This window comes from Carlito syrichta, unplaced genomic scaffold, assembly GCF_000164805.1.
Source record: "Carlito syrichta isolate Samal-C Ts95f unplaced genomic scaffold, Tarsius_syrichta-2.0.1 Scaffold309715, whole genome shotgun sequence".
Lineage (NCBI taxonomy): Eukaryota > Metazoa > Chordata > Mammalia > Primates > Tarsiidae > Carlito > Carlito syrichta.
The window spans coordinates 102,555-121,236 of record NW_007253811.1 but is presented as its reverse complement, the minus strand read 5'-3'; the positions used below and the strand labels follow the sequence as shown (position 1 = coordinate 121,236).

General features: G+C 46.7%; 1 protein-coding gene across 1 annotated transcript in view; it reads left to right on the top strand.

Annotated features, from left to right (window-relative positions):
* The window catches only part of RCC1L (RCC1 like), a 35,330-nt gene that overhangs the window by 12,219 nt on the left and 4,429 nt on the right, over positions 1-18,682 (top strand). The window contains exons 7-10 of the mRNA XM_021717365.1: positions 7,142-7,323; positions 13,225-13,312; positions 14,155-14,328; positions 16,740-16,825. Coding sequence (XP_021573040.1) covers positions 7,142-7,323; positions 13,225-13,312; positions 14,155-14,328; positions 16,740-16,825 — 530 coding nt within the window. The remainder of the gene's footprint in view (positions 1-7,141; positions 7,324-13,224; positions 13,313-14,154; positions 14,329-16,739; positions 16,826-18,682) is intronic.

The following is an 18,682-nucleotide window of genomic DNA, read 5'->3' as shown; positions in this document are numbered from 1 at the left end:
GCCCAGCAGGACTCCAACTCAAAAAAAAAAAACCTTGGCTGGGTGCAGTGGTTCATGCCTGTAATCTCAGGAAGATTGCTTGAGGCCAGGAGCTTAAGAGCAGTCTAGGCAACAGAATGGGTCCCTGTCTCTACCAAAAATTTAAAAAATAGCTGGGCGTGGTGGTGTCATCCTGTAGTCCTAGCTACTCAGGAGGCTGAGATGGGAGGATCACTTAAGTCCAGCAGTTTGAGGTTACATTGAGCTATGATGGTGCCACTGCACTCCAGCTTGGGTGACAGAATGAGACCTCGACTCAAAAAAAAAATGAAGAATGAGGGTGACTGTTTACCTAACGCTGTCTGTGGAAATTAACTCAAAATAGATAAAAATATGAATGTAAAAGGCAAAACTTTAAAACTGTTAGAAGAAAATACAGGTGTAAATCCTTGTGTCCTTGGACTAGGCTACAGTTTTAAAAATATGATACCCAAAGCACAAGCAACAAAAAAAGAGCAAAATGAACTTCATTAAAATTAAAAACATTTGTGCATTAAAAGACACTATCAAGGAAGTGAAAAGACAGCCACAGCATGGGAGAAGATATTTGTAAACTAATAAGGGTCTAGTATCCAGAATATATAAATAACTCTAACAAGTCAATAACAAAAAAGCAACCCAGTTAAAAAAAGAGGCAAAGTTTTGTGTAGGCATTTCTCTAAAGAAGATTATGCAGATGGCCAATAAGCACATGAAAGATGCATGCATAAATAGTCATTAGGGAAATGCAAATCAGATCCACAAATGAGATACTACTTCATACCCACTAGTATAGCTACAATAAAATAAACAGAAACTAACAAGTGTTGGTGAGGATGTGAAGACATTGGAACCCTCGTACATTCCTGGTAGAAATGTGAAATGGTGTAGCCACTGTGGAAAACAGTTTAGTCATTTCTCAAAAGTTAAATGTAGAATTACCATATGGGCAGCAATTCCACTTCTAGGTATGTATCCAAGGGAAATGAAAACATATGTCCACATAAAAACTTGTACACAAATGTTCAGAGCAGCATTATTCATAATAGCCAAAAAGCAAAAGCAACCCAAATGTCCATCAACTGGTAAATGGAGGAGCAAAATGTAACACATTCATACAGTGGAGTAGTATTCAGCCATAGAAAGGAATGAAGTCCTGATGCCCATGGACTCCTCTCCTGTGCCATCCCCTTCTCTAGACCCCCCCCCCCAGGAAGACCCACTGTCCTAAATCTTATCTGTTATCCCTTCTTTGAGGGGGAAAAAGTACACATGCACACTTCTGTAGTAATTAGTTTTGCGTATACTAGGGGTCATATTGAAGATTCAGCCATGTTGTAGGTATTATATTTGCAGTTCTTTTTTTCTTATAACTAGGGTGGCCAAATCCTGTCTGTAACTACTCTTTTTTCCCTCTAATTTAAAAAGCTGTGGTAGGACACACATAACATAAACTTTACCATCTTAACCATTTTTAGTTCAGTAGTATTAAGAACATTCACATTGTTGTGCAACCATCACTCTCGTCCGTATCCAGAACCTTCTCATCTTGCAAAACTGAAGCTCAGTCATTAAACAATAGCTTCTCATTCCCTTCCCCTTGGTAACCACTGTTCTTTCTGTCTTTATGAATCTCACTGCTCTAGGTACCTCACATAAGTGAAATCACATAATATTTGTTGTTTTGCGACTGGCTTACTCTCAGCATCATGTCTTCAAGGTTCATCTGTGTTGTAGCCTCTGTCAAAATTTCCTTTTTTTAATAGACTTGATTTTTAGAGAGGTTTTATGTTCGTCGCAAAACCGAGCAGAAGGTACAGAGATCCTCCTTGGACTCCCTTCCCCCGTGTCCTTAGCCTCCTCCATTATCAACACCCTCCACCCAAGCGATGCGTTCGCTACTACTGATGAACCTGTGTTGACACATCGCCCAAAGTCCATGGTTTACAGTAGGCCTCACTCTTCGTATTGTTAAGTATTTGGGTCTAGACAAACATATGACATGTAACTGCCGTTATAGCATCACAGAGAGGAGTCTCACTGCCTTAAAAATCATCTCCACTCCTACCTTTCTTCAACCCCTGGTAACCACTGACCGTCTTTTTACTGTCTATATTTTTCCTTTTCCAGAAAGCCATACAGTTGACTCAGACAGCAGGTAGCCTTTCCAGATTGGCTTCTTTCACTTGGTCGTATGCATTTAAGTTTTCTCCACATCTTCTCCTGGTTTGGTAGCTCATTTCTTTTTAGTGCCGAATAATATTCCATTGCATGAATGTGCCGCCGTTTATCCATTTACCTCCTGAAGGGCATCTTGCTTGCATCTAAGTTTTGCAGTTATGCATAAATCTGCTGTACATGTTAGTGTGCAGGTTTTTGTGTGGACATAAGTTTTCAACTCATTTGGGTAATTACCAAGGAACAGTTGCCGGATGGTACACTTTCCTTCCTTATTAAGGACGAATCAGATTCCATTGTATGTATAGACCACATTTTGCTTATGCATTCATTTGTCAAGGGACACTGGGGTTGCTTCCACCTTTTAGCTATTGTGAATTGTGCTGCTGTGAATGACGGCACACAAATACCTCTTTGAAATCCTGCCTTCAGTTCCTTCGAGTATATACCCAGAAGTGGAACTGTTGCATCACAGGGTAATTCTGTTTTACAGATTTTGAGGAACTGCCATACTTGTTTTCCTCAGCAGCTGTACTATTTTACATTTCTGTCAACAGGGCGCAGGGATTCCAGTTTCTCCACATCCTCATGAATACTTGTTGTTTTCTGTTTTCTTGATAGTAGCCATTCTAATGGTTGTGAAGTGGCATAATATTTTGAGTTTTCATAATGGTTAGTGGTTTAGAGCATTTTTCATATGCTTATTGGACATTTTATAACTTCTTTGGAGAAACTTGAAAAATGTATATTTTTAAGTCCTTTGCCCATTTTTAAATTGAGTTTTTTTGAGTTGTTGAGTTTTAGGAGTTTTCAGTATATTTTGAATATTAATCCCTTATCAGACATTATTTGCAAATATTTCTTTCCATTCTGTTGTTGTTTTGACTTTTGATGCAAAAGTGTTACATTTTTATCAAGTCCATTTGTCTATTTTTTCTTTTGATGCTTGTGCCTTTGGTGTCATGTGCAAGAAGTCATTGCCAAATACAGTGTTATGAAGCCTTTGCCTTATGTTTTCTTCCAGGAATTTTGCAGTTTTAGCTCTTGTGTTTAGGGTTTTGATCTATTTTGAGTTAATTTTTGTATATGGTGTTAGATAAGGGTTCGCCTTCATTCTTTTGCATGTGTATATCAAGTTTCCCCAGCACCATTTGTTGAACAAACTGTCCTTTCCCTATTGTATGGTCTTGGTGCCTTTGTCGACCATATATGTTAGTTTCTTTCTGGTGTCTCTATTCTAATTCTGTTGGTCTATATATCTGTCTGTGCCAGTACCACACTGTTTTGATTAGTGTAGCTTTGTTGTAGGTTTTTTAAAAAATTATTTTTAAGCTGGGCTCGGTGGCCCAGCCTGTAATCCCACGCCTTTGGGAGGCTGAGGTGAGTGGATTGCCTGAGCCCGCAGGTTTGAGACCCGCCTGGGCAGGCGAGACCTCATCTCTACAATAAATAAAAAATCAGCTGGGCGTGGTAGCATGCGCCTGTAGTTCCAGCTACTTGGAAGGCTGAGGTGGAAGGATAGCCGGAGCCCAGCAGGTCAAGGCTGCGGTGGTGGCTGGGAACGGCCACTGCAATCCAGTCTGGGCGACAGAGACTCCAACTCAAAAAAAAAAAAATTTTTTTTTTCAATAGCTTTAGGGGTTACAAGTGGTTTTTGGTTACATAGATGCATTGTATACGGTGAAGGAGTCTGGGCTTTAAGTGTACCCGCTTCCTCCACCTGTATGCATTGTACCCAATAGGTGATTTTTCATCCCTCTTTTCCTTCCCGCCCTTCCACTGTTGTAAGTTTTGAAATCAGAGAGTATGAATCTTTCAACTCTGTTCTTTTTCAGATCATTGATTATTTGGGGTCCCTTGAGATTCCATGTGAATTTTAGAATGTGTTTTTCTATTTCTGTAAAAAACATCATAGGGATGTTTTTGATAGGAATTGCATAACAGTGTTAATTCTTCCAATCCATGAACATGGGATGTCTTTCCATTTATTTATATATTTTATAATTTCTTTTTTTTTCTTGAGTCAGAGTCTCACTCTGTCGCCCAGGCTGGAGTGCAGTGGCACATTCGTGGCCACTGAAGCTTCGACCTGCTGGGCTCAGGTGATCCCTCCACCTCAGCCTTCCAAGTAGCTGGAACCACAGGCGTGTCCCACTGTGCCCGGCTAAGTTTTTGATTTACTGTAGAGATGAGGTTTCACCATGTTGCCCAGGCTGGTCTCGAACCTGTGGGCTCAGGTAGTTCCCTTGCCTCTGCCTCCCAAAGTGCTGGTATTATAGGCATGAGCCACCGTGCCCAGGCTTAACATTTCTTTTAGCAATACTTTATAGTTTTTATTGTACAAGTCTTTTACCTGCTTGGGTAAGTTAATTCCTAAGGGCTTTATTCTCTTTTTAATGCTATTATAAATATAATTGTTTTTTAATTTCTTTTTTGGATTGCTCATTGCTAGTATGAAGAAATGTAATTCAGCCTAGGCAACATAGTGTGACTTTGTCTCTACAAAAAAATTAGTTGGGCATAGTGGTACGCACCTGTAGTCCCAGCTACTCGGGAGGCTGAGGCAGGAGGATTACCTGAGCCTGGGAGGTCGAAGCTATGGTGAACTGTGATTGTACCACTGTATTCCATCCAGCCTGGGTGACAGAGCGAGATCCTGACTTAAAAACCCAAAAAACGCAATTGATTTTTATGTGTTGACTTCGTATCCTGTTACTTTGCTAAATGCAGTTCTTTGAGGTATAGCTGTATGATAGTCCACATGGAATATATATCAGTTTATCCATTTTCCTGTTGATAAACATTTGGGTGCTTTCCAACTTTTTGTTATGTAACAGATAGTGCTGCTATGACTATCTGTATGTCTCATTGTACGTATGTTTACAAGTTTGAGGTGCCCTGGTGAAGATTCTGGGGGTGGAAGTGCTGGGTTATAGAATGTGCATATGCATTCAAATGATTGTTTTCTAAAATATTCATAACAGGTAGCTCTCACAGCAGCAGGGTCTTGTTCCACAACCTGACCAAAGTTTGATATTGTCTCCATAAATGTTTTGCCTGTCTACGGGCTGTGAAATAGTGCCAATTGAGGTTTGAATTTGCATTTTCCTAATTACTACTGAGAATAATCACTTAAAATATATGTGTATAGCCGGGTGTGGTGGCTCATGCCCGTAATCCCAGCACTTTGAAAGGTAGAGGTGAGAGGATTGCCTGAGCTTGGGAGTTCGAGACCAGTCTGATCAACATGGTGAGACCTCATCTCTACAATAAAAAAAAAAAAAAAAATTAGCTGGGTGTGCTGGCACATGCCTGTGGTTCCAGCTACTTAGAAGGCTGAGGCGGAAGGACTACCTGAGCCCAGCAGGTCAAGGCTGCGGTGACTGTGAGTGTGCTGCTGCATTCCAATCTGGGCAACAGAGTGGGACTCTGTCTCAAAAAAAAAAAATGTTTATTGTCTAGGCTTGTTTTTGTTTGGTTTTTTTTTTTTTGAGTTGGAGTCTCACTCTGTCGCCCAGACTGTAGTGCAGTGGCCACTCCTGGCCACCGCAGCCTCGACCTGCTGGGCTTCGGTGATCCTTCTGGCTCAGCCTTCCAAGTAGCTGGAACTACAGGTGCGCGCTACCATGCCCAGCTAATTTTTTGAATTATTGTAGAGAAGAGATCTCGCCAAGTTGCCCAGGCGGGTCTCGAACCCACGGGCTCAGGCAATTCACTCACCTCGGCCTCCCAAAGCGTGGGATTACAGGCTGAGCCACTGAACCCTGCCCCATTTTCTTTTTCTTTTTCCATTTTTTTTTTGTGTTGGAGTCTCACACTGTCACCCAGACTGGAGTGCAGTAGCCGCGCCGGCCACCGCAGCCTCGACCTGCTGGGCTCCGGCGATCCTTCCGCCTCAGCCTTCCGAGTAGCCGGAATTACAGGTGCGCGCTACCATGCCCGGCTAATTTTTTGATTTATTGTAGAGATGAGGTCTCGCTGCCCAGGTGGGTCTTGAACCCGTGGGCTCAGGCAATCCACTCACCTCAGCCTCCCAAAGGCACAGGATTACAGGCTGAGCCACCGAGCCCGACTCATTTTCTTTTAAAAAAAAATTATTGCTTGTCATTTTTGATACTTTCTTATTCCTGTTTTTATTTCTGTATTTTGCACACAGAGTCATTTTTTGTTTTGTGTGTCATAATTCCATAAACGTGAGTGGTGTAAATCAGTTGTTTGTTGGTTTTGTTGACTGTCACTCAGACTGGCATTTTTTGTTATATGTTTGGTAAGTTTTGATTGTGAACTCATATTTTATTGGATTGAATTTGTGAAAGTCCTAAGGACCTAAATTGGAGATCTTTCTTTCAGAGAGGGTTTGTTTGCTTTTGCCTGTTTCTGAGGATTGCTACCTACTTGACACCGCTTTGATCTCCTGTGAGGGGCCCTGGTTTAAAGCAGGAGGCTATGTTCCATGCTCTTTGCCGCCCAAGGTTACCCTCCATCTTGTTGCCAATATTGACGTTTATCCTTAGGGCAAGTTCAATCTTTTCCGCTGCTTACTGTTAACCAGTTTCGGTTCAGTGTCTTTTGGGAGTGGTGTTGGGGCAGGATGAATTCTCAGAGATTTCCTTTATTTTCTAGCAAGCCCAACAATACATAGAAATTGCTTGTTGTAATTTATGCACTACAGAAGTTTCATTGTGAAGTAGTATTTCATCGCATCAAGTTTTCTAACTTGAATCAGACCTCGAAAATTCCAAGGGTTTTAAAAATATACCAGTTACTGTCATGTCCCTTTTCTTCTTCTGAGAGAACAGAGAAAGACGTTGTATAGGCAAGCAGAGGAACCAATTAGGATTCCTGAGTTGATGTTTGTTAAAACCGTGCTTGGCATATAGTAAGTCTTGGTTAAGTGTTTGTTAAAAGAATGGGTAATTAAAATAAGTATTGTCCACTGTCTTAGGTCTGGGCCACTACAATATCACCAGCATGCCCACCAAGCTGGGTGGCGACCTTGCAGGAGTGAACATTGTCCAGGTTGCCACCTATGGGGATTGTTGCCTGGCTGTGTCTGCCGACGGAGGCCTCTTCGGTTGGGGAAACTCTGAGTATTTGCAGCTGGCTTCTGTCACAGATGCCACACAGGTATGAGGTCACCTACAGCCTGGTGCTGGGAGGTTTAAAAACATAAAGCATTAAGGTCACTTAACAGAGCTTCATCAAATTGTGATGTATAAAGTGCTGTTTAGGCCTAACCAGCTACTATAAAACTGCCTTTTTAGGATGCTGAGTTCTTGGTGATTTCAGTTTCAGTCTGGAAGGAAGTTGAGATTTAAAAGCCATCATTATCAATACTTAGATGAGATGGTTCTGGTTTAGAAATGTATGTTAGGTAAGCCTGTATACACTGTTTTGTTCCAAACAGGAAGCGAGGCTGTTTACTATGATGTCACATGTGTGCTTTTGATTGCAGTCTAACATACATGCTGGTGAGCACACAGATCATACGTGGGCAGCTCAGTGAAGTAAGTCAGCGTGACCCTACCTAGATAGGCGGTGCACACTGGCGGCACGTCAGAAGCCCGGTCTTGTGACCTCTTCCCATCACTGCCCCCTTCCTCTCACCAAGGGAGCCTCACTGTCAGGACAATACAGTAGGATTTTTAGTCTTTTATTAAGGAAAATTTCAAATACGTGGGTGACCCCCCAAAAGCTGGGATTATCTTTTGGAGGGCGGGCTGCTTATAGTACAGGCTTCCCCCATTAGGTGGTGAGTGTCCTAGAAACCCATGGCATCAGTGCACTAGCTTAGTGTTGTGAGCGGCTGCATTCGGCTTCAGTGAAATTTTTTTGGAGATGCTGTCAATATTTTGCCCATTTCATGATGGGTGACTTTGAGCACGCCTGCCCACACCATGCTTAGTGTTCAGCATTGTGACCGAAAACAGTATGACCCCTGTGCCCTATTCACCCTATTCACCCGATCTTGCCCCAAGTGACTTTTTTTGTTTTCCTGGAAGAAAAATTCCTCAAAGGGAAACATTTTTCTGATGTGGAAGAGGTGAAACAGAAAATGGCAGAAGCACTAAAAGGCATCAAAATCAGTGAATTCAAAAACTGTTTTGAGCAGTGGAAAAAGCATCTCAGTAGGTGTATCGCATCAAACGGAGAGTCCTTTGAGGGTGACTGCAGTGGAAACATGTAAGAATAAATACATAATTTTTTAGTAAGTTCTGTTTTTTTGGATCCCCCTCATATAAACAAAAGGTAGACATTGTTGCATAATTAATCTCTTTCTACCCATCATGTATGGGCTACAATTACCAACTAATAGCCCATTTTAAAAAATAGAAGTGTAGACTGGGTGTGGTGACTCATGACTATAATGCCAGCACTTTGGGAGGCTGAGGCAAGAGGATTGCCTGAGCCCAGGAGTTCGAGACCAGCCTGGGCGACATGGTACGACCTCATCTCTACAAAAAAAAAATGAGCTGGGCGTGGTGGCGCATGTCTGTAGTCCCAGCTACTTAGAAGGCTGAGGCAGAAGGATTGCTTGAGCTCAGCAGGTTGAGGCTGTGGTAGCTGAGTATGCCCTGCACTCCAGCCTGGGTGACAGAGTGAGATTCTGACTCAAAAAAATAAAATAGAGACATAATAATTCACTTACAGCCGGGCTCAGTGGCTCAGCCTGTAATCCCGCGCCTTTGGGAGGCTGAGGTGAGCGGATTGCCTGAGCCCGCGGGTTCGAGACCTGCCTGGGCAGCGAGACCTCATCTCTACAATAAATCAAAAATCAGCCAGGCATGGTAACGCATACCTGTAATTCCGGCTACTTGGAAGGCTGAGGCGGAACGATCGCCGGAGCCCAGCAGGTCGAGGCTGCGGTGGCCGGGAGCGGCCACTGCACTCCAGTCTGGGCGACGGAGTGAGACTCCAACTCAAAAAAAAAAAAAAATTCACTTACTATAATTCACCATTTTATAGTGTAAAATTTAGTAGTTTTTAGTATATTCACATGGTTGTGCAGCTGTCACCACTGTCAGATTCCAGAACATTGTCTTCACTCCTCCAAAAAAAACCCCATACTGCTAACGGCCAATTTTGTTGCATCTGTAATTCCATGTATTTCTCTGCCCTCAATTATTGAAGCAAATCGTAGGCATAATATTTCATTCATAAAAGTTTCACTATCTCTAAAAGATAAGGACTATTTAAGAAACAAACTATATGCTGGGCTCGGTGGCTCAGCCTATAATCCCGCGCCTTTGGGAGGCTGAGGTGAGTGGATTTCCTGAGCCTGCGGTTTTGAGACCCGCCTGGGCAGGCGAGACCTCATTTTTACAATAAAAAAAAAAAAAAAAAAAATTAGTCGGGCGTGGTAGCGCGCGCCTGTAATTCCGGCTACTCGGAAGGCTGAGGCAGAAGGATCGCCAGAGCCCAGCGGGTCGAGGCTGTGGTGGCCAGGAGCGGCCACTGCACTCCAGTCTGGGCGACAGACAGAGTGAGACTCCAACTCAAAAAAAAAAACCAAGAAACAAACTATATTCTTTAATATGATCAGACTTCTGACAATATACAGAAGGAATTTCACATTATTATTATTATTTTTTAGTTTTTTGAGTCGGGGTCTCACTCTATCACTCAGGAGGGCAGTGGCATGATTACAGCTCACCACAGTCTTAAATTACTGGGCTTAAACGATTCTTCCTCCTTAGCTTCCCAAGTAACTGGGACTACAGGTGTATGCCACCACACCTGGTTAATTTTTAACATTTATTTTTATTTTTATTTTATTTTATTTTATTTTTGAGTTGGAGTCTCACTCTGTCACCCAGACTGGAGTGCAGTGGCTGCTCCCGGCCACTGCAGCCTCGACCTGCTGGGCTCCGGCGATCCTTCCGCCTCAGCCTTCTGAGTAGCCGGAATTACAGGCATGCGCTACCATGCCCGGCTAATTTTTTTGATTTATTGTAGAGATGAGGTCTTGCCAAGTTGCCCAAGCAGGTCTCGAACCCGCGGGTTCAGGCAGTCCACTCACCTCAGCCTCCCAAAGCACTGGGAGTACAGGCTGAGCCACCGAGCCCAGCTGACATTTCTTTTTATAGAGACAAAGTCTCACCATGTTCCCCAGGCTGATCTCAAACTCCTGGGCTCAAGCAATCCTCCTGCCTTGGCCTCCTAAAATGCTGGGGTTATAGGCGTGAGCCACTACACCCAGCCAGAGGGGTTTTAAATACGTATGAATAGGTAAAGAAATCTGCACAAAGGGAAACTAACAGCTAATAAAATGTAAAAAATGCTTCCTCTATGGTCTGGCACAGTGGCTAGAAGTGGTTTGGCTCTGCACCCTCTCCTAGGCAAAACAAAGCTGGAAGCATGGTAATTTGAATGATTTATTGTTTCTATTAGTTAAAAGAACAAATAAAGTGTTCAGGAGAAACACTGCTGTCCCTGACACCAAAGCCTGAGAAAAGTGTCTCCCTTGGCCTTCCTGTGGGGGACAGAGCCAGTGTTATGTCATTGTTATCTACTGCTGCATAACAAATGACCCCAAACGTAGTAGATTAAAACAACACTCGTTTATTTTGTCACAGTTTCTGTGTGACTTTGGCTCTGAGTCCCTGGAAGACTGCAGTCATCTTAGGGTTAAGCCAGGGAAGGCTCTGCTTCCACGCCTATTCTGGTGGCTGCTGGCAGGGCACAGGCCCTTGCGGACCATTGGACTGAGGCCCTGGTTCCTGCTGGCGGTTGGCCAGGCCTTCCTCGGTTCCTTGCCGTGCTGGCCTCTCCGTGGGGCGGCTCGCAGCATGGCTGCTGGCTTCACCAGTGAGCAAGTGAGAGGGCCGGAGAGTTCCAGTGAGACAGAAGCAGTGTTTAATGATTTAATCTCAGAAGTGACACCCCTCACTGTTGCTGAGGTTCTCTCAGAAGCAAGTCCCTAGAACCAGTCCCTACACGAGGGTTGTGGATTATACACGAGCCTGAATAACGGGGATGGGATGGCTCACTGGGGGCCGTCCTGCCACAAGCTGGAGTTTTACAAACTGATTTATTTACTTGAAAAAATGGATTCCATCTTGATTCTTTCCTGTGGCTCAAGCCTCATCCTGTGAGTGACTGCTGTGGTGGGTGTCCGACGGCTGTTGGCGGGAGCATTTCTCAGCATGTGCGGAGGGCGCTGTGCCAGAGCAGTTATGTGATGACTCTCCCGAGAGCCAAGTGGAGTCCAGGTCACAGCTCTGACAGCCGGGCTTCATCCAGGCATACGCTTTCTGGAGCAGCGAGCCCCTTTGTCCTTTTGAGCCGACTTAGGGTCTGTTCTCCAGCCGTGTCCATTTGAAAGGGAATCTGTAGAGATGCGGGGCTGTCACAGAAGCACTTAGAATCCGTCTTTCTGAAGTTGTTGCGCAGCAGGAGAGCCAGGACCGAGTCCTGCTAGAAAGCCGAGCTGGCCACACTTCACTCTCTAAGCTCTGACTCGTGGCAGCGGCCTCGCCTCCTGTCGGGTGAGCTGATGCTGCTAGAGGGGCATGCCCTTGGTGCTGGGCGTCCCGCACGCTGCCCACCTGGACGTGCTCCTTTCTGATGCCGGAGGAGGAGTACGCGAGAGGGGCTTCCATCTGACGCGGATTCTTTGTGCTTTGCCCTGGATCCCGTCTCCTCCACCTTTTCAGGGCCCTTCTCCGTCTGCCGGGCCTTCTTTCCCATGATGTCAGCCTGCACCCTCGACTGGCTCCGCACCGTCAGTCTGCACTGGACTCCTCTGTCTCCCCACAGCCCCTGGCTTGCTTTCTTGCTTCTCCTTCTAAGCCAAACCTCTCAAGAGCTGTGTTTACTAACTCTGTTTCCTTGTCTTCTGTTTGTTCTTCAGCCCATCCCACTTGGCTTTTGCTCAGGTTGCCAGTGACCTCCATGTTGCTAAAAATAATAAAGCTCCTAAAGAGAACTTTTTTGCCTGTTTGTCTTTCTCAGTGTCTCAGCACCCTGGCACGTTGACCACCTTGGTGAATATAACACTCTTCCCTTTACCCACACTGCTGCCCTCTCTCATGCCCTCTTGCCTGTCTTGCTGTTCCTTCTTGATCTCATCCCTGGTTGTCCTCTTCGCCAGGTCTTTGGGTGTTGAAGATCCTTGAGGTGTGTGTTTTGCTTTCCTTTGCTCTGTGTTCGCTCTTGAGAGATCTCACACCTGTGGCTTCAGTGACCATTGAACTCCGAGGAACTGTCCAATGTACATCTTAGGCCCCGACTTCCCTTTGGAGTTCAGACATCTCTGGGTACCCTTGATGTTTCCACTGGGCGGTCTCTGGGCACTGCACCTTCAGTACGTCTCAAGGGAACTTGTGCTCACCCCCACCCGGTCCTTCTCCATTGCTACCCGCATCCACTCACGTTCTGCTCCAGAGATTGTGTCTCAGCCCTGCCGGGGACCCTTACTGGCTTCCATTGTGCTTAGGATAAGGGCCACATCCCCACTGAGGCCGACACCACCCTGTGCGATCTGGCCTCCCTTCCAACTGGCATCTGATACCGTTTTCCTCCCCATTCCCCTGCTTCAGCCCAGCCTCCTTTCAGCTCCGTGAATGTGCTGTGCTCGCCCCATTCACTGTGCATGTGCCATCCCCTCCACCTGGGACACTCCCCTCTTTTCCCTTGCCAGGTTAGCTCCTGCGTACCCCTCAGATCTCAGGACGCATCGAAGGCTGCCTGACTCCTCTGGCTAGGTTCTCTGCCATACACCGTCATGAGCCCCTTACACTTTTCTTCATTCCGTTTGGCATAAATGTGGTTTTATGTTAATTTTAGTTGACACCTGCCTCCTTTGCTGGACAAGAACTCTCTGAGGGTGGGAACTGGGTCTCTTTTGTGGCCCATTGTGTCCCCAGCACCTGGTATGATGCTTAAGTATTTGCTAGATGCCTGGGAACATTTGCGGAGTGAACGAACTGTGGAGTGAATGAACTGGGACTCGGTCCCTAAGGCCAGAATCCTTCCCAGGTGTCACGGTGTGCTTACCTGACAGTGTGGACACTTTCTTTGATTCAGGTGAACGTGCCCCGGTGCCTGCCCTTCTCAGGAGTGGGGAAGGTGCAGCAGGCTGCATGCGGCGGTACAGGCTGTGCTGTGCTGAACGGTGAGACTCCCTTCTGATGGCTCACTGGGGGGCAGCAGGTGGATTGGGTGGGGGGATAGCAGCGGCCATCGGATTCACAGGCTGACTTCAGCTTGAGGATGACAACGTGGCCATGGGAAGGTCTGGCTGGCCTGGGTTCAGTTACTAGAGGGTGAGGGTGAAATTCTTGACAGAAAGATCACAGCCTGTGATTGGTTCGCAGACAGACAGCAACAGAGCTTGGTCATTTTGTAGCAAACCGCTGGAGCAGAGAGTGAAATACTTATTCCCCTCCCTTGGCCTGGGCCAGAGATTCCGGCCCTGACTTCTCCAGCCAAGAATAAAAGGCAGATGGGAGAAGAGCCCTTAGAGTTTGGATACCGCGATCTGGGCCCCTGGGATTAAGTGTCTGGCACCACTGATGGATATTATACTTTTTGCAACTCAAAAAGTATTTCTAAGAGTTCTTAAATCTGGCCAGAGATTGTTTATGTGTTTGGCTCGGTCTTCTGATTCGTGAAAAATGTGGAGTCGTTCGTAGGGGAAAGCTGTCCTCCAGTTGGTTTATATTCATGTGGGTTTTCTGGCTGATGTGCACTCCGGTCCTCTCCAGGTTACCCTCACCACAGGGGGATTTTGCATTCTGCCTTTGGTTAGCTGGCGAGACAGACTCCACAAGCAAGAATTTAAGCAGGGGAGAGAGAATTATTTCAAATCTCTGTCAGCATGTTCTTGCCAAGCAAAAAGGGAAAAAAGTACAATCTGTATGGATATAATGAATCTTGGTGGTACAGTTTGCATTTCTGGTGAGGGAGGGCTCCACTTGGATTGACTTACTGACCATTGTTTTTATTGCAACGTAGGGGAAGGACATGTTTTTGTCTGGGGCTATGGAATTCTTGGGAAAGGACCAAACCTAGTGGAAACTGCTCTTCCAGAACTGATTCCACCCACTCTCTTTGGCCTCACGGAGTTCAACCCAGACATCCAGGTCTCCCGTGTTCGATGTGGACTCAGCCACTTTGCTGCACTTACCAGTAAGTGACCAAGCTGGGCGGCCCCAGAGTAAGACTGGCAGAGCTTCACTCCTTCAGGGTCAGCCCAAACGGGGCAGCTCTGGGTTTCTGCGCATCCAGTGGTGTGGCGCCTTTGAATGGATAATTAGAGAGGGGCTAATCCAGAACTTGTTTGGCTTGAGGTTGTATAATGTGTGTCTTTTTTTCATCCTGAAGTTTTGTTTTTGGTTCGTTTGGTTTGTGGTTAGGCTAACATGAATGTGAATTTTCTCAAGAGGCACCCGCTGGTGGCCGGCGGACGGGACCTCGAGTGCTTCAGGGTGCTGGAGGAAACCAGCAGAGGTCCAGCGAATCCGCGGGTGGGTAATTAGGAAATGATCGTGTGGGGTTTAATCCCATCCGCTGGCCAAGCCCGCAGCCCCGATCGGAGCCAGATACGGATGGGGTGTGGCAAGAGGCAGGTTTGTAAGACCAGCCTGAGGTTTTCTGGAGGTCCGTCCACCCATTTCTCCAAAGCGCGGGAGAGAGTGATCAAAGGCAAGGCTGAAGTGGAGGGCTTCTCCAGGGCTTGCCAGGTCACACAGCCACAGCGTATCCAGTTACTCTGCCGGCTCCGGAATGCGTGCTTTTCTTGATGGCTTATCTTACTCCACCACAGTTGCTGTTGGTTCAGTTTGCTGCTCTTTGGTTGACTGGAGCAGCACAACTGTACCAAATTAATCTCATTTTGTGACTCTCAAGTAAATTAGTTATTTCCTTGTAATTAAAACATCTTTTCATCTCATGACAAGTCATTTTTTTCTTTTAAGTGTCTGGCCAGGACGTTCAGTTTGGGTCGCTCTTGTTTGTTCTGTGGCCTCAAACTGATGTGAGGACTGTTCTGAATGCCGCCCTCTGTACCAGGGTCCTGACTGCTTTTACCTATTGTCTGAACTCCAGGCTTCGGGACCCTTACAGCAGGCAGGCTGTGGCATGGGGTGATGTGGCTGTGGGTTGGAATTTTCTCTGGCTCTGCATGGATTGAAGGACTAAGTGGTAGCCGTGATGACCAAGCTGAAGCATTCCCTGACCCTGCTTGGCCAGAGTAGCTATTCCATTTGCAGATGACTCTATGTCTCGTGAAATTTCAAAGCTGTTTTGCTTTACCAAAAAAGAGTCATGTGGACTAATTCTAGAAGTACAAATATCTACTTTCCAGAATGTTCTCAGGTTTGAACTATATGCAGAATCAAATATTTGGAATCTGTGTGAGGTGTTTTGAGTAGAGCAGACTCTTTTCTGTTTGCTGTCATGCATGTAGCCATTTCAGATCACAGCAAAATGAAGACCCTCTCCAGATTCCCCCCCAGGATCCAGTAGCCACCCTCTAAGTACAAGTTGCTATCCCTCAGTAGACGGTACATCAGAGCGTGGGTGTCTCCCTTTCTGTGCACCCAGCCTTTGCAGATGGCTACCTGGAAATGGGAGTTGGGTGGTTTATGCTGTAGTCTGCTAACATTTTGAGGGGCCAGGCCAAATTGTTCTGTTTAACACCTAAGGTGTAAGTGGAGGACAGGGTGATGATCAGACCAGAGGGGCTGAGACAGCTTGTAATAGTCCTGATAATCAGAGTTCTGGCTTCTTCATGTTGCTTCCTCTGCCTCCCTTGTACCTGACAGCAGGTGGTGAAATGCAGGCTCAGTGCCAAGGCAGTCCCAAGCTGGTGTAGATGGAAGTCCTACCTGAGGGCGGGATCCTCCCTGGAGGCAGTATCTCCGGGGCCCCGGCCTAGATTCCGTCTCCCAGCTTGGCCTTCTGTAGCACCCTGACCTTTTCCTTTGTGACACTTTCTGCAATTTATAAACATATATTTGTTGGTTTAGTCATTTCTAGCACTTTGATTAGATCACGTCTCATAAAGACAGGAACTACATCTGTTCAGTCACTGTCATGTCCCTAGCTCCTAGATCACAGACTCAGATCCAGCACAAACAGACATCCAGGAACTAGATGCCACTTGACCGAATGCTCCCAGGGTATGGACACCCAAATCAGGAGGGACAGACTGTCCTACCTTTCACTATCAAATTAGGAAGCCCAGGGTGGAGCCAGGATTTGTGGACGGGAGAGTTTGGTCAGATGTAACTGTGGAGGGGGGGTTGGAGCTTTAAGGGACAAGCTGGAGGGGGTTCCATGTGCCTAAGCCACCCGGCCCACAGCTCTGTGAGCATGCTTCTCTCGTAGTGGATGGACAGTGTGTGGCCTGGGTTTGGACATAGTTTTGCTGTGGGGCTAGCATCTAAGATGCTTGCTTTTCCCTTCAAAAGGAAACCTCAGTGCTTGATAAAAATCAAAGTTAACAGTGGGCTCTGTACCTGCTTCTAGAAACTCTGTTCTCACGACCCATCCTCTTCTTGGAGCTTGTTCTTCACCCACTGTTTTTTTGTTTGCAGACAAAGGAGAGCTGTTCGTGTGGGGCAAGAACACCCGTGGGTGCCTGGGAATCGGTCGCCTGGGAGACCAGTATTTTCCGTGGAGGGTAAGGCTGGCTGGGACCGTGAGTGCATGCCCAGAGAGCAGAGTCCCGAAGCTGCAGCTGCAGCAGGTGTCCAGTGTGCAGCTGGGTCAGGCAGGGCCAAGGGACCCGCTTCCTTCTGGGTCCTGGCTGCCCTCCTCCTGCCATTGCACATTATTCTGCAGCCTCAGGTGAGACACTCGCATGGCGGTGCCGGGCAGAAGCGAGGGGTGCCAGGCCCTGGGCTGCAGGGCTCCCTGCCTTCTGCTCCCACGGGGGTCAGCCCATTCGGGGCCCGCTTAGTTGGCAGTTGGAGTGAAGGGGCTGCCCGAGTGTCCAGTGCCCGTAGAAAGCCCTGTCAGAGGCCATCTTTGGGAAACAACACGGAGCAGAGAAACCGAGGCATGCCTGTGTTATCAGAAAGCAAGCTCCAGGCAAGGCTCCAGGAAGGGAGGTGCTTGAAGTCCACATGCCAGGCGCTGTCTACCAAGGCCCTTGCAGTGGAGTGCTGTACAGTGAACGTAAAAGAGCAGGAAGTTTAATATTTAGATTGCCTGACCACAGCCTCCAAGTGAAAATGTAAAGACTTTTCTTAGGGGGGGTAGTATGCAATTAGACAAAAAGGCACATTTCAAAATTAAAGGGGAAAAAGCGTCTTTCTTAAATTGTAGTTTATCTTAGTGTTGTTTACTAAGTAATTTCTTTAAAGTATTCTAAAAAAGGAATTTTTTTTTTGATCACGGAACATATGTTTGTGGTACAAAAAAATGTGTTATGAAAAATAAGTCTCTTACCACCCAGTTCTTGTTCCGGAGGCAGCCACGGGTACTGGTTTCTCATGTTACCTTCCGAAGAGAGCCTGCAGAGAGACTCGTGTGCATGTGTGTGTCTGTGTGTGCATGCCCACGCTTGTGTGTATGTGTGTACGTGTGTACTTGTGCATGGGAAGTATTTTATCGGAAGGTTGGATTTTAGTCTCGTGTTAAAAAAAAAGAAAGCTCTTTCTGTCAAAACCCCTGCACGCGTTCTGAAGCCCTCGGTATTGTAGGGACCCTTTCGGTCAGCCCCTCCCTCACCTGCGTCTTCTCCTGGTCTCTGTGAACACAGCTGGCCCCCAGACCTTTGTTACAACTGTTTTTTTTTTTTTTGAATTGGAGTCTCACTCTGTCGCCCAGACTGGAGTGCAGTGGCTGCTCCTGGCCACCGCAGCCTCGACCTGCCGGGCTCCGGCGATCCTTCCGCCTCAGCCTTCTGAGTAGCTGGAACTACAGGTGCACACTGCCACACCCGGCTAATTTTTAATTTATTGTAGAGATGAGGTCTCACCAAGTTGCCCAGGCGGGTCTTGAACCCGCGGGCTCAGGCAATTCACTCACCTCGGCCTCTCAAAGTGCTGGGATTACAGGCTGAGCCACCGAGTCCGGCCTTGTTACAACTGTTGCTGGAGACTCTGGGAGCACAAGTTGAAACAGAGACTTGAATCTTGGTGGAGAAAGGTGTTTGTATGCTAGAGTCACTCCCCAGCGGTGGGGCCTGCTGGCTGTTTCCCGAGCCTGGAGATGCCATTTGGCATGAGGTGTGGCGAGTCAGGCAGTGGACGGCAGCTCAGATGGTGTGGGCATTGGGGATTTAATTCCCACCTGTTTTCTTAGTGACTCCTGGCTGTACTTTACCCTTCCTTTCTAGAAGGCTTCTCTCTGTGGGGAGGCTCAGGAAACGGGCACAGCAGCTGGGCTTGGGTGAATGGACACTGATGAGGGCCCGCCCGCCCGCCTTTCTTTCCTCTAAGTTAGGGTTAGAGCAGACTGAGATTGGACCCGGGCCACGTTTTCCTGGTGCAGGGCTTGTGCAAAGTGCCGCCCCCACGTGGGCGGGGAGCAG